The 16,401-nt window shown below is 44.2% G+C and overlaps 1 protein-coding gene across 1 annotated transcript in view; it reads right to left on the reverse strand.

The window, feature by feature from the left end:
• The window catches only part of rnmt (RNA (guanine-7-) methyltransferase), a 38,217-nt gene extending 23,298 nt beyond the window's left edge, over positions 1 to 14,919 (reverse strand). Inside the window, exons 1-5 of the mRNA XM_078215674.1 lie at positions 14,674 to 14,919; positions 9,109 to 9,244; positions 7,828 to 7,953; positions 4,611 to 4,726; positions 957 to 1,138 (exon numbers count right to left, since the gene is read on the reverse strand). Coding sequence (XP_078071800.1) covers positions 957 to 1,138; positions 4,611 to 4,726; positions 7,828 to 7,953; positions 9,109 to 9,244; positions 14,674 to 14,847 — 734 coding nt within the window. The 5' untranslated portion in view covers positions 14,848 to 14,919. The remainder of the gene's footprint in view (positions 1 to 956; positions 1,139 to 4,610; positions 4,727 to 7,827; positions 7,954 to 9,108; positions 9,245 to 14,673) is intronic.
• Positions 14,920 to 16,401: the final 1,482 nt, after the last annotated feature.

A 16,401-nucleotide genomic window follows, 5' to 3' on the forward strand; every position in this document is an offset into this window, starting at 1 on the left:
GGGAGGGCGTTTTCCCTGGTTCAGGATTCTAGGGCTAGGGGGCCACAGCTTCAGAATATGGGGGTGGCCATTTTGGACTGAAGAGGTTTCTCCACTCTTCCACCTGGAACAGAAGTAGACTTATCAGCCCATCGAGCCTGCTCTGTTATTTAATATGATTTTCACAGTAACTTCACTGCAGTGTGAAGTAAGCCTAGCTGTGACAAATAAATAAACCTTTGATCATGGCTGATTGGACACTTTATACCCACGATTCCCATAATCCTTTTCGTCATTGTTAATCAGAAATCTATCAACCCCTGGTTTAACCATACACAATGACTGAACTTCCACAACCTTCTGGGGTCGAGAATTCCAAAGAATCACAACCCTTAGTACAAAAGCGTTTCTCCTCATCTCGATCCCACGTGATGACCCCCTTATTTTGAAATTGTGCCCCCTGGTTCTAACTTCCCCAACCAATGGAAATATCTGACCCGCATCTACCTGTCTATTCAAGCATTCTGTAGGTTTCAATGAGGTCACCTCCCATTCTTCGATCACCTAATCTGAGAAAGGATAGTATGACCAGAGGTAGATGCAGGGGTGAATAACAAAAAGGTGATTCCAATGAGGAACAGAGAGTTAACTGAGCACATTTTCTCAGTAACTTCAAGGCGATATATGGTTATGAAGTAAACTTTCAAAACAACACTGGTCCCTACAGCAAAATATTCAAATACCAAGTTAAATAGCCAGAAAGGAAACAAGGTATAACGTCTTCACCCAATGAGTTCCAAGTAAGGCCTTTGAGACAGAATGTATAAATAAGTTGGACACAACTGAATGCATTTCTGGAAGTTTTGGTCTAATTTAGGGTTTTGTCATTCAATGTCCCTGCCACTTATTTCCTCCCACACCCATGTTGCAATTTGGCAATGATGAAGTCATCTTTTCCCAGATAAATTCAGACTCACACAAGTTCAAAAGCATTTGGTGTCGTGCCAATGAAGTACCCTCCAGGGCGCAAGCGATCACAGGCATTCTTCAGCATGGTGTCTGCCTGTTGCAACGTCTCAAAGGAATAGTGGTAGACAAACTGACAGCTACAGATATCAAACAGAATGTCAGGATCCTGATATTTCTCAGTCAGTAACTCCTGAAAATAAAAGCAAAAGTATTTGCATTAATCGCACACCAAGGTTAAAACCAAAACCAAACATTTTAAGAATGTAGGTTAATAATAAAAATATATAGCTCTTAAACACTTCTCTCCCACCTTCTGCTGAGTGCCTTTCTAACTGTGTCACACATCATTGGATCAGTTATTTTTGTTTACCAAAAAGCTGATTTATTCTTTCCACTTTAGCTACGATTGTGACGACAAGGGGCAAGTTTCCAAATTTCTTTAAATGGGAAACAGTAACAAAGGATACAGAGGGCTGACAGAGGGTGCAGAGGAGATTTCCATACCAAACATGGACAGATAGGTTGGAGAAACTCGGATTGCTCTTCAAGCAGCAGAGAAGCTTATGGGGAGATTTATTAGAGGCTTTGAAAGTCATGATGGTTTTTGATGCAGTAAGCAAGGAGAGACTGCTTCCAATAGCAAAAGAATCAGTAACGAGAGGACAGAGAGGAGAGAGATTTAAGAAAGTTGGCAAAAAGGGCCAGAGACAACACAAGGAGAAAAAAGCATACGCAGCAAGTTGTGATCATCTGGAATGCAGGAAAAAGTGAGGGAAGTAGGTTTAATAACAACCGTCAAAAGGAATCTAGGTAATTAGTGGATGGGGATAAAAGATGCAGGGCTATGGGACTAATTCGATTGCTTCTTCATAGAGCTAGTACAGGCACTATGGGCCAAATAGCCTCCTTCTGTGCTAGTTTGTTATATGGTTCTAACTATCGTCGATACCAAATCCTCTCAATGACAAGTGGGGATGGGCAATAACTGCTGGTCTAGCCAGCAACATCCTTGTCCCATGAAATAATTTTTTTATATTTAAATTTTTTAATTCAGATTTTGTTGCAGTCACTTCATAACTTAACTCAAGAGATTCAGCCTAGTTAGTTAGCATACACTCACCAGCCATATCCATTCTCCCTCAATCTCCAGATGAGGCAGATTGCAATGCTGTGGCTAACTAACTCTACTTCCTTGGATGAAAGCTAAATGATTTTGGTGACAGATTATACACATTTAACTAAATGTTTAACAGCTCAGTAAATGGTTATGAAGCAGAATTCAGGTGGCGACCAACTTCTGTACTGCAGAGAATTGCGGAACTATTGAAGTCTACAGCACACAAGCAGGCCATTCAGTTCATTGTCTTTATGCAAATTCTTTGCAAGAACAGTCCAAAGCTGACCCCCTTTTTCCTACCCTACATCTTTCTCCAGTCGCACAAAATCCAAATTACTGAGGCCTACGCGCAATTTACTGCATTCAATAAAACAAATTATCTGCTATTACAATTTTCAAACACCAAATTCCAAGTTCTTAATTAAAACTTGTTGGATAAAGCACCTAAAATAAAAGCGAAGCAAACCGTTGAAATTGGAAGATTTTTGGAAAAGTGCAGGCATTTATAAACAAAGAAGTTGCCACCAGTAGACTGATTATAGAGTTAAGAGTCATACAGCACAGAAACAGGCCCTTCGGCCCACCATGTCTATGCCGTCCATCAAATACTAATCTATACTAATCCCACTTACCAGCACTTGGACCAACACTAACTATGTCTGGTGATTTAAATACTCGTTGAGATGCTTCTTAAATACTGAGCGTCCTGGCTCTCACCACGCTCTCAGGCAGCGTGCTCCATATTTCCACCACCCTCAGGTGATTTTTATTTCCTCAGATCCCCCCAAACCACTTACACCTCACCTTAAACCAACGCCCTCTGGTCTCTCCACATCATGACTTAGGTACCTCTGCCATGGGAAAAAAATTAATGATCTGCACTACCTAGGCCTCTCAGTTTTGTACACCTCTATCAGATCCCACCTCATCAGCCTCCTTTGCTGCAAAGAAAACAAACACAGCCTACCCAGTCTCTCCTCAAGCTAAAACTTTCCATCGTAAGCAACATCCTGGTGAATCTTGTGAGAATCTCCTCTGCACCTTCTCCAATGCAATCAAGTCCTTTGAATAGTGTGGCAACCAGAACTGCATACAATACTCCATCTGTGACCTAACCAATGTTTTATAAAGTTATATCAAAACCTCCCTGCTCCAATATTTTCTGCCCCGGCTAATGAAGGTATGCATTCTGTATGCGTTCTTCACCACCCTATCTAGCTGTGCTGTCATCTTCAGGTATCCATGGACTTGTATACCATGGTCCCTTTGTTCTGCAATACTCCCTGGGGACCTACCATTCATTGTGTACATCCTACCCTTATTAGAACTCCCAAAATGCATCATCGCACACTTATCAGAATTAAATTCCATCTGCCACTGCTCTGCCCAACTTACCAGCTGAGCAATATCAGTCTGTAGCCTAAGACTATCCTCCTCACTATCAACAATACCACCAATTTTCGCATCACCTGCAAACTTACTAACTATACATTCTACATTCACATCCAATCATTAATGTATATAAAAAACAGCAAGGGTCCCAGCACCAATCGCTGTGGTACAGCGCTGGTCACAGGCTTCCGATCACAAAAACAACATTCCACCATCACCCTTTGCCTCCTAACAAACCAAATTTGGATTCAATTTGCCAAGGATTCCATGGGCTCTAACCTTTTGCACCAGCCTTCATGTGAGACTTTGTCAAAGGTCTTACTGAAGTCCATGTAAACCACATCAACTGCGCTACCCTCATCAATATATTTAGTTGCCTTTTCAAAAAACTCAATTAAATTAGTTAGACAGGATCTCCCACCAACAAATCCATGCTGAATATCCCTGATCAATCCCTGCCTTTCCAAGTGTAGGTTAATCCTGTCCTTCAGAATTACGAACAAAAAGGTTTTCTAAACAAAATGTTTTCCTGAATTTACGAAAATTATTGTATCATTACTGCTAAAATATGCTTCCAAATGTTGCATTGCATCTACATTTATTCAGATTTTCATGTATTACAAAAGAAGAACAGTACAGCATAGGAACAGGCCCTTTGGCCCACCAAGCCTGCGCCGATCACATTGTCCTATCTAGACCAACTGCCTGTATCCCACTACTCCCCGTCTGTTCATGTGTCTATCCAGATAAGTCTTAAATGTCACTAACATATCTGCCTCAACCACCTCACGCGGCAGTGCATTCCAGGCCCCCACCACCCTCTGTGCAAAAGACATCCCCCGCACATCTCCACTGAACCTTTCCCCCCTTGCCTTGAACTTGTGCCCCCTTGTAATTGTCATTTCTGCCCTGGGAAAAAGCTTCCAACTGTTCACACTCTCTATGTCCCTCATAATTTTATAAACTGCTACCAGCTCAACCCTCAGCCTCTGTCTTTCCGGGGAGAACAATCCCAGTTTATTCACTATCTCCTCGTAGCTAATACCTTCCATACCAGGCAACATCCTGGTAAACCTCTTCTGTACTCCCAAAGCCTCCACGTATTATGGTGGATTATAGAATTGAACTGCTTCCTAAATTTGAAGGATTTTACCTTGGTGCAGTCTGCTCTTACAAACTCCGCAGCAAAAAGACGTTCGTTAGAGTAACATCTGTTTTTCATGTCATCGTACCGCTGAATGCACTGTTCCACAGAAATATCAGCAATGTCTGTTAGAGGAGAAAGGGTGAAAAAAATAAGAATTTAAGCAATCATCCTCATGAATTTAACAAATACTTTTTTTAAACAAACTTCGTGCTTCATCATCATCTCTCTCTCTCTCCCAATTCCTAAGTAAATTTTGTGAGGTGCTGTCTCTGGAACTGAGACCATGCCCACTTCAGCCTGAAATGGCATGGGGCAGATCCTGAACCTAATTTAAGACAGGAAAGGCAATCAGGTAATACTTAACACAAACAAATGTCACCTTTCCAAGAAACTCGAGGGGCTCTACACCATCCAAGATATCCTGTTTGATTGGCACTCCATCCACCATCTTACACACTGACTCCCTCCACCACTAGATATCAGTGGTTAGCCCTCCTGTCTCACAGCACCAGGGACCCGGGTTCGATTCCCGACTTGGGTCATTGTTGTGTGGAATCTGCACGTTCTCCCCGTGTCTATGAGGGTTTCCTCTGGGTGCTGCAGTTTTCTCCCACCATCTGAAAGACGTGCTAGTTAGGTGCATTGGCCATGCTTAACTCTCCCTCAGCGTACCCGAACAGGCGCCGGAGTGGGCCGGATTTTCACAGTAACTTCACTGCAGTGTTAACATAAGGCTACTTGTGACACTAATAAATAAACTTTCAAGCATTGTGTACCATCTACAAAATGCACTGCCAATGTTCTTCAATAGCACATCCCAAACATTCAACTTATACCAACTAGATGGACATAGGTGGCAAATGGATTGGAACACTACCCCCTGCAAGTTCTCCTCCATGTCAGACACCATCCTGACATGGAAATATTTGAGTCAGGATCAAGCAACTCTCTCCCTCACAGTATCCAGAGTGGTTCACCACCAGGTTCTCAGGGACAATTAACAAAGGGCAATAACTGCTGGTCTTGGCAACAACACCTATAATGTTATAATCCCAGGAATTAATAAGATAAAACCCTATGAAAATCTTATTTAACAATTTAAATAATAAAACAGATTCCTTTGTGATCAAAAGAAACACAAGCTTCATTTTACAAAGAGGTTAATACATAGTGAGATTAAGTGATCACAATTAATCTCATTGGAAGAAGCCGACTTAAAAAGATCTAAAAACAGAGGAAACAGAATGAAATCAGAAAACTATTCTTCAGTAGCTAAATAAATTGTGGCATAGCAGTTAACACTGCTGGCTCTCAGTGCCAGAGACCCAGGTTCGATTCCAGCCTCGGGTCACTGTGTGTGGAGTTTGCACATTCTCCCCGTGTCTGCGTGGGTTTCCTCCGGGTGCTCCGGTTTCCTCCCACTCTCCGAAGATGTGCGGGTTAGGTTGAATGGCCATGCTAAACTGCCCCTTAGTGTCAGGGGCTTAGTAGGATAAATAAGTAGAGCTATGGGGATAAGGCGGGATTGCGGTCGGTGCAGACTCGATGGGCCAAAAGGCCTCCTTCTGCACTGTAGAGATTCTATGAATAACTACTAAACAGTTCTCATCATTTAAAGCTTAAGTGCTGATGATTCAGTTTAAAACAAATGGCAAAAACATGTTTAGAGATCTCGCTCCAAATTTTTTTTTCTTTTTAAACAGGATTAAAAAACTAGAACTTGAACGTTATCCGATTTGTAAAATTAAGTTATATCTTAATTACATTTGTAGGGGCCTGAAAAAAAAGATAAATGAAAGAAAAATGAAAAGAGTGTGTTTTCCTGAAATATGGGTGAATTTAATGAAAAAGACATTTACCATTGTTCTTTGTTTTCTTGTGAGTTTCAATGTCCTGTTTACTGGGCCCAATACCGTGAACAGATACTGTTTGTTTGAGTGATGTCAGCTAAGCCAATCCATTTTCTAGAGAGCTGCACTTTAAGCCAATCAGATTACTTAGGGGGAGGGAAAAAGAAAAACGGCGGGAGGCAGAGGAAGCTGCAGTGGGGAGACACACGTGGGGAAGAGGAGCTGTTTCCATGCGGTAAAAACCCAGTTTTAACGTCAAGGCAGATAATATTTGTAGACTAACATACTTCACAGTATGGGCACAAATATTACTGTGCAGTTAAAGCTCGTGTTTGTCGCAGTTTAACAACTCATTTTTTCCAGTTTGAAGTGAAAGGCAGCAAGGTTTAGTCCTGTTTGTTATTTTCATTACTGTTGAGAAAAAGTGTAAAGTGCATCGTCTTGTATTCTCAAGCGTGGACGTTTCTGCTAGAAACTGCCGGTGAGGGACAGTCAGCTATAAACGCCGGGCGTAGTTTTCACTGAGAAGACGGAGAGAACGAGGATTAGCTGAAGCTCACTTGCTAAGTAGCACTGCCGAGGAGGACAGACTTCAGCGCACTGGACCTGCGTCACTACACGGACAGCTTGCTGCATTTTCTTCCCGCTCGCAGACCCTTCTGGGCTGTGTGTGTGTCGTGGTTGCGTGAGTAACTGGAGACTATACTATCAGACACTGAACGGTATCAGCATTGTGTTGTTGAGGGTGTGTTTTCTTCATATGTGCACCAACGTATGGGCCCCAACGTTTATAAATCCAAGCACTTGGTAATATTTTGAACATTTCTCAGGGTTGAACTGTTAAATTGAAAAATCTTTAGTTTGGGACTCTTTACCTGTTTTATGAGACGCAACAATGCAAGAAAATAAATTTATTTTTGTTATTCTTTTGCATGGTTGTCCTGAACTTTTTCTTATTACAAGGTTTACATACTTACCATTTTGGGAGGTACCGCGCTATTATTAATAGGTTATTACTCCAGATTGCAACTGCATACACTAATCCTTTTCATTCACGCCTGTACTGACATTTATTGGTAAATAGGAAATTTAGCCTAGCTCAACACCAACCGCTAAGAACTCAGGATCCTGTTAATTGAACATTTACATAGTAGCCCCTTATAACATCAAGCACATCCCAGGTACAGCTTCACTTAACTCAGCTGGTCAGAGCATATAGTTGTCAGCAGGGGGTTACACATTTATTGATTCTTGCATCGACCCAAAGATAAAATCAAAGCACCTAATTCAAATATTTTATAAACTACTTCATTCTGGAACAATTTCCAAAACAGATCAACTTTCTTCCCTCATCTCTCCTGCAATTTACTTACCAACGCAAACCAGTTTGTTAATCTGCCCTTTTTTCCACTTCAGTAAATCACCACCTTTTCCACACCCTAGGTCCATGACAGAGATGTTGTGCCTGTTCTTCAGCTTCACCTTTTCAAGATATTCTCCTGCAATAAAAAATAAGTTTATCCCAAAAGTTCCTTGAACCTCAGAATCTGCCCTTTATGAACTACTAACCAAGTTTTTACCTGAAGGTCAGTGTGGTTCGTAGAGGGCCATAAAATGATAGCAGAAATTGTTAGAACTGCTCAGCTAGAGATCGAGGTTACTTTGCTATCCCTTTCAGATGAGTAGACATATCCAAATTGTGAACGTATCTTTCTCTTTCGGATGCTTGCCTTCCGACTGCACGTTTTAGTTTTAGATTTCTTGTCTTTCTACAATGTAAAGTGACCTCCTTGATGACAACTTTACAAGAATATAATAGAATAGCCTAACTATTTTAGATTAATACAGACCACTTAAAGTGCAGCATTTGCACTACAATGATTAAGTTTTGCGACCCAACCACTCTCCCTCCAATGCCATCACTATATCCAAAACACTAAACCCTACTCCCACAGAACACAAGATTGTGGAAAAGATATGGAATGGATATACAGCAGCGATGGTTTGGGATATCTATGTTCAGGCAATGGAAGAAAATTGATTAATCTTCATTCTCATGATTTAAGCCATCTTCTGAACCGTGCCACGTTACCACCGAGATATGCACGTAAAATTGAACCTTTGCCAATTCTAGAGATTCAATTCAAGTTTATTTATGAGTGTCGCAAGTGGGCTTGCATTAACACTGCAATGAAGTTACTGTGAAAATCCCCTAGTCGCCACACTTCAGTGCCCGTTCAAGTACACCGAGGGAGAATTTAGCAAGGCCAATGCACCTAACCAGCACGTCTTTCGGACTATAAGGTGTTAAGATACAAATATGATAGCATCAGTTGAATCACAGATTTGGCAGTCTATTCTAACATATTCAGCACGTATTTTAAATTGCTCTACGTCAACTGAAATTTGAAACCCTCTAGGTAAACGCCAATGATCCCATGGCACTGTTTTGAAAACTGGCAGGGGTTCTCCCTGGTGTCCTGGCCAATATTCATCCCTCAACCAACACCTGAAGACAGATTATCTAGTTGCCATTGCCATTTGAGAGAGCTTGCTATGAGCAAATTGGCTGCTACTTTTCTTACATTACTATGCTACATTGGCTGTAATTGGATTGTGACCATTGAGTATAAATCAGATTATTACATACGTACCAATAAGGACACTCTTGATCCAGTTGTTGAAGTTGCGCAAGTAAAAGATAGGACTCTGATTACGAACTGCCAAACCACATTCCTGAAGCTCATTGTAGTGTGCAGCCACTTTACTGCAGTGTCCTTCATCTAATTTCTGATTTTTTTAAAAAACAGATAAGCTTTTAACATCAAGACAAAAATTTCCTTTGCATAACTTCAGACCTTAATTTGAAAATAAATCTTAATGACATGGGCAGAGAAATTAAACAGCAAATGGGGAACAGAAAACGTTTTTGCCATGGCTCCATTTTCCCACCAATAGATTTACAGAATTTTCTTTGCAAAACTAACCATTCGGCCAACATTCTCATCAGTGTAAGACTTCTAATGTGTGACAATTAGGACTGAGCAAAAGGGTTAAATTTCAATTAGTGTTCACTGTCAAAATGCAAGTAGATTTGATTTATCATTGTCACGTGTATTAACATAGTGAAAAGTATTGTTTCTTGCGCACTATACAGACAAAGCATACCGTTCATAGAGAAGGAAACGAGAGAGTGCAGAATGTAGTGTTACAGTCATAGCTAGGGTGTAGAGAAAGATCAACTTAATGCAAGGTAAGTCCATTCAAAAGTCTGACGGCAGCAGGGAAGAAGCTGTTCTTAAGTCGGTTGGTACGTGACCTCAGACTTTTGTATCGTTTTCTCGAAAGGTGGTGGTGAAAGAGAGAATGTCCGGAGTGCGTGGGGTCCTTAATTATGCTGGCTGCTTTGCCGAGGCAGCGGGAAGTGTAGACAGAGTCAATGGATGGGAGGCTGGTTTACGTGATAGATTGGGCTACATTCACAACCTTTAGTTGGTCCTTGCGGTCTTGGGCAAAGCAGGAGCCATACCAAGCTGTGATACAACCAGAAAGAATGCTTTCTATGGTGCATCTGTAAAAGATTTTGTCTGTCTGGTGATTTCACAATCCAGGAAGTACACACTATTGTTTAGATGTTAAGTTATTGAGTCCCTGGAACATTAGTCCAGCAGCATACCACCAAACATCTATTAATCTCTCTAGCAAGACATCTTGTTCATTTTCCTACAATTTCTGCCAGCTCAAATTTGATGGTTTCCAAAGCCAAATAACTTTCTGACACTAATTGTCAAAAATCAAAAGGGAAAGAGACAAGAATGGGGAACATCACCCTTCAGCATCAACAGTTTATCTTCAGGAAATGGAACAGAAAGAGAAAGCAGCCATTTCAGCTGTGAACCAAACAACCCAAAATGTATGTTCAAGTGAAAAGCACAAACTGACAAGCACAAAAGCACAGTTGTACTAATGTATTTTAAAACAGTTGGCTGTCTCTAGAATTTGAAATCCAATTTTACTTGCCCTTAGCAGGCAAAGGCACTAATGATAAGTGGAACTTTTTCAAGGAACAAATACTGCGTGTCCTTGATAGGTATGTCCCTGCCAGGCAGAGAGGAAATGGCCGAGTGAGGGAACCATGGTTCACAAAAGAGGTGGAATGTCTTGTCAAGAGGAAGAAGGAAGCGTATGTTAGGTTGAGAAAACAAGGTTCAGTTGGCTCGATGGAGGGTTACAAGTTAGCAAGAAATGAGCTGAAAAAGGGGCTAGGCTAAGGAGAGCTAGGAGGGGGCATGAGAAGTCCTTGGTGGGTCGGATCAAGGAAAACCGCAAGGCTTTTTATTCTTATGTGAGGAATAAAAGAATGACCAGGGTGAGGCTGGGGCCGGTCAAGGACGGCAGTGGGAATTTGTGCATGGAGTCAGAAGAGATAGGAGAGGTGATGAATGAATACTTTTCTTCAGTGTTCACCAAGGAGAGGGGCCATGTTTTTGAGGAAGAGATGGTGTCACAGGCTGATAGGCTGGAGGAAGTAGATGTTCGGAGGGAAGATGTACTAGCAATTCTGAATAAACTGAAAGTTGATAAGTCCCCTGGGCCTGATGAAATATATCCTAGGATTCTTTGGGAGGCAAGGGATGAGAGAGCAGAGCCTTTGGCATTGATCTTTGCGTCCTCACTGTCCACGGGGGTGGTGCCAGAGGACTGGAGAGTGGCGAATGTGGTTCCTCTGTTTAAGGAAGGGAATAGAAATGACCCTGGTAATTATAGGCCGGTTAGTCTTACTTCGGTGGTCGGTAAGTTGATGGAAAAGGTCCTTAGGGATAGGATTTACGACCATTTAGAAAGATGCAGCTTAATCCGGGATAGTCAGCACGGATTTGTGAAGGGCAAGTCTTGCCTCACAAATTTGATAGAATTTTTTGAGGAGGTAACTAAGTGTGTAGATGAAGGTAGTGCAGTTGATGTCATATACATGGATTTTAGTAAGGCGCTTGATAAAGTCCCCCACGGTCAGCTTATGAAGAAAGTAAGGTTGTGTGGGATAGAGGGAAGTTTGGCCGATTGGATAGGTAACTGGCTATCTAACAGAAGACAGAGGGTGGTGGTGGATGGAAAATTTTCGGACTGGAAACCGGTTACCAGCGGAGTGCCACAAGGATCAGTGCTTGGTCCTCTGATCTTTGTAATTTTTATAAATGACTTGGAGGAGGGGGCTGAAGGGTGGATCAGTAAATTTGCTGATGACACCAAGATTGGTGGAGTAGTGGATGAGGTGGAGGGCTGTTGTAGGCTGCAAACAGATTATAGATAGGATGCAGAGCTGGGCTGAAAAATGGCAAATGGAGTTTAACCCTGACAAATGAGAGGTGATTCATTTTGGTAGGACAAATTTAAATGTGGATTACAGGGTCAAAGGTAGGGTTCTGAAGAATGTGGAGGAACAGAGAGATCTTGGGGTTCATATCCATAGATCTCTGAAGGTTGCCACTCAAGTGGATAGAGCCGTGAAGAAGGCCTATAGTGTGTTGGCGTTCATTAACAGGGGCTTTGAGTTTAAGAGCCGTGGGGTTATGCTGCAACTGTACAGGACCTTGGTGAGACCACATTTGGAATATTGTGTGCAGTTCTGGTCACCTCACTACAAGAAGGATGTGGAGACACTGGAAAGAGTGCAAAGGAGATTTACCAGGATGCTGCCTGGTTTGGAGGGTAGGTCTTATGAGGAAAGGTTGAGGGAACTTGGGCTTTTCTCTTTGGAGCGGAGGAGGTTGAGAGGAGACTTGATAGAGGTTTATAAGATGATGAGGGGGATAGATAGAGTGAACGTTCAAAGACTACTTCCTCGGGTGAATGGAGCGGTAACTAGGGGGCATAACTATAGGGTTCATGGTGGGAGATATAGGAAGAATGTCCGAGGTAGGTTTTTTACTCAGAGAGTGGTTGGGGTGTGGAATGGACTGCCTGCAGGGATGGTGGAGTCAGAAACTTTAGGAACATTTAAGAAGCTATTGGATAGGCACATGGAGCACTTCGGGATGATAGGGAGGAAATAGCTTGATCTGGGTTTCAGACAAAGCTCGGCACAACATTGTGGGCCGAAGGGCCTGTTCTGTGCTGTATTGTTCTATGTTCTAGTAGAGGGGTCAATAACCAGGGGGCATCAATTTAAAATAAGGTACAGGAGAATTAGAAGGGATTTGAGAAAAACCTTTTCCACCCAGAGGGTGGTGGGAATCGGTAACTCACTGCCCGAAAGGGTGGAAGAGGCAGGAACCCTCAAAACATTTAAGCGGCACAGTGGTTAGCATTACTACCTCACAACGCCAAGGACCCGGGTTCAATTGCAGCCTTAGGTGACTGTGTGGAGTTTGCATGTTCTCTCCATGTCTGCATGAGTTTCCTCCGGGTGCTCCTGTTCCCTCACACACTGAAAGATGTGCGGGCCAAGTTGTTTGGTTATGCTAAATTGCCCCTTGGTGTCAGGGAGATTTGAAAGGTAAATATGTGGAGTTACGGGGATAGGGCCTGCGTAAAGTTGTTGTTAGTGCAAGCGTCATGGTCCGAATGGCCTAATCCTGAACTGTAGGGATTCTATGACTCTATGCATTTAGATGAACAGACAAGGCTATGGACCAAGTTCTGGAAAATGGAATTAGAATAGATAAGAGCTTGATGGCCAAAACCCCTCTTTCTGTAAAACTCGATAACCATTATAAACAGAGGGGGCATTCACCCCTCCCCCCCTTTATAAACAGAGGCGGGAAACCCCCCCCCTCCCCTTTATAAACAGAGGGTGCAGACCCCCCCTCCCCTTTATAAACAGAGGGTGCAGACCCCCCCCCTTATATAAACTGAGGGTGCAGACCCCCCCTCCCCTTTATAAACAGAGGGTGCAGACCCCCCCCCTTTATAAACAGAGGGTGCAGACCCCCCCCCTTTATAAACAGAGGGTGCAGACCCCCCCCCTTTATAAACAGAGGGTGCAGACCCCCCCCTTTATAAACAGAGGGTGCAGACCCCCCCCCTTTATAAACAGAGGGTGCAGACCCCCCCCTTTATAAACAGAGGGTGCAGACCCCCCCCTTTATAAACAGAGGGTGCAGACCCCCCCCTTTATAAACAGAGGGTGCAGACCCCCCCCTTTATAAACAGAGGGTGCAGACCCCCCCCCCTTTATAAACAGAGGGTGCAGACCCCCCCTTCCCTTTATAAACAGAGGGTGCAGACCCCCCCCTTTATAAACAGAGGGTGCAGACCCCCCCCCCTTTATAAACAGAGGGTGCAGACCCCCCCTTCCCTTTATAAACAGAGGGTGCAGAGCCCCTCCCCTTTATAAACAGAGGGTGCAGACCCCCCCTCCCCTTTATAAACAGAGGGTGCAGACCCCGCCCTTTATAAACAGAGGGTGCAGACCCCCCTCCCCTTTATAAACAGAGGGTGCAGACCCCCCTCCCCTTTATAAACAGAGGGTGCAGACCCCCCTCCCCTTTATAAACAGAGGGTGCAGACCCCCCCACCCCTTTATAAACAGAGGGTGCAGACCCCCCCTTTATAAACAGAGGGTGCAGACCCCCCCCTTTATAAACAGAGGGTGCAGACCCCCCCCCTTTATAAACAGAGGGTGCAGACCCCCCTCCCCTTTATAAACAGAGGGTGCAGACCCCCCCACCCCTTTATAAACAGAGGGTGCAGACCCCCCCTTTATAAACAGAGGGTGCAGACCCCCCTCCCCTTTATAAACAGAGGGTGCAGACCCCCCCTCCCCTTTATAAACAGAGGGTGCAGACCCCCCCCTTTATAAACAGAGGGTGCAGACCCCCCCCTTCCCTTTATAAACAGAGGGTGCAACCCCCCCCCTCCCCTTTATAAACAGAGGGTGCAAACCCCCCCCTCCCCTTTATAAACAGAGGGTGCAAACCCCCCCCCCCTCCCTTTTATAAACAGAGGGTGCAGACCCCCTCCCCCTCCCCTTTATAAACAGAGGGTGCAGACCCCCCCTCCCCTTTATAAACAGAGGGTGCAACCCCCCCCTCCCCTTTATAAACAGAGGGTGCAAACCCCCCCCTCCCCTTTATAAACAGAGGGTGCAAACCCCCCCCCCTCCCTTTTATAAACAGAGGGTGCAGACCCCCCCCCCCTTCCCTTTATAAACAGAGGGTGCTGTCCATTCAGAGGGCTCCGTGCGCGCTGACAACCATTCCCCCGGCCCCAGGCCCTACCTGGAATTTTCCTCCTCTCCGCTCCTCCTCCTGCTCTCCCCCCTCCTCCTGCCGCCTCCGTTTCTCGGGTTTCCTGCCGGGGCTGTTGGCTGAGCTGCTCTGCCCCGGGGACGGGCTCTCCTGCTTGGCCGAGCTGCTCATCTCCCCTGCGGCGGGCTCTCCCGCTTGTTGCATCCACGACGCTGGGGGGGCGGGGAGAGGGAACAGCCTGAAAGGGGCTCAGCGCCACTACATCCGGATGACCTCTGACCCACTCCACGGTTCCCCTTCCGGTTCATCCCCATGGCTGCGGTTACCATGGGAACTGCCTCTCCATCTGCATCAGGCTCAGCCAGCACATGGGGACCAGTACAACAAGCAAGGCTCTGCATTTGTATAGCACCTTTCACAGCCACAGGTCATCCCAAATCACTTCACAAGGCAATGAAATAGCTTCTTTTTCTCCAAAAATCTGATCCCTGTTGTCATGTGAAAAAACACAGCAACTCCCCCCCCGCCCCGCAACAAGGCACAGCAAGATCCCACAAGCAGGCGCCTTCGATCAAGGAAGATCCACTGGGAGGAAGGCAAAGGTGATGGTCTCAATATGTTTTAAAAGAACTCAGGGTGGATTCTTTTAAAAGCAAAATTTGATTTGATTTATTATTGTCACATGTATTAACATACAGTGAAAAGTATTGTTTCTTGCACGCTATACAGACAAAGCATACTGTTCATAGAGAAGGAAACGAGAGAGTGCAGAATGTAGTGTTACAGTCATAGCTAGGGTGCAGAGAAAGATCAACGAGGTAGTGCAAGGTAGGTCCATTCAAAAGTCTGATGGCAGCAGGGAAGAAACTGTTCTTGTGTCGGTTGGTACATGACCTCAGACTTTTGTATCTTTTTCCCGACGGAAGAAAGTGGAAGAGAGAGTCGTAGCTGACATGCCAAATTTCCTTAGTCTTCTGAGAAAGTAGAGGCATTGGTGGGCTTTCTTAACTATAGTGTCAGCGTGGAGGAACCAGGACAGGTTGTTGGTGATCTGGACACCTAAAAACTTGAAGCTCTCGACCATTTCTACTTCATCGCCATTGATGTAGACAGGGGCATGTCCTCCACTGCGCTTCCTGAAGTCGATGACCATCTGCTTTGTTTTATTGACAGTGAGGGAGAGATTATTGTCATCGCACCAGTTCACCAGATTCTCTATCTCATTCACGTACTCTGTCTCGTCATTGTTTGAGATCCGACCCACTACAGTGGTAACTTGAAAATCGAGTTGGAGAGGAATTTGGCCACACAGTCATAGGTGTATAAGGAGTATAGTAAGGCTGAGGACACAGCCTTGTGGGGCACTGGTGTTGAGGATGATCGGGGAGGAGGTTGCTATCCTTACTAATTGCAGTCTGTGGGCTAGGAAGTTTAGGATCCAGTCGCAGAGAGAGGAGCCAAGCCCCAGGCCACATAGTTTGGAGATGAGTTTTGTGGGAATAATGGTATTGAAGATCAGCCATGATCATAATAAATGGCAGAGCAGGCTCGAATGGCCTATTCCTGCTTCTATTTTCTTTGTTTCCATGCTGTAATGTCAATGTGATGTAATGCTAATGTGTCAGTGTGGATTCAATGGGCCGAAGGGCCTCTTCCGAGCTGTATGATTCTATGCTGGAATCTGAAACAAAAGTAGAAAATGCTGGAAAAACTCATCCAGTCTGACAGCATCTGTGGAGGGAGAATAGAGCCAATGTT

This window comes from Mustelus asterias, chromosome 7 (genome assembly GCF_964213995.1).
Source record: "Mustelus asterias chromosome 7, sMusAst1.hap1.1, whole genome shotgun sequence".
Taxonomy (NCBI): domain Eukaryota; kingdom Metazoa; phylum Chordata; class Chondrichthyes; order Carcharhiniformes; family Triakidae; genus Mustelus; species Mustelus asterias.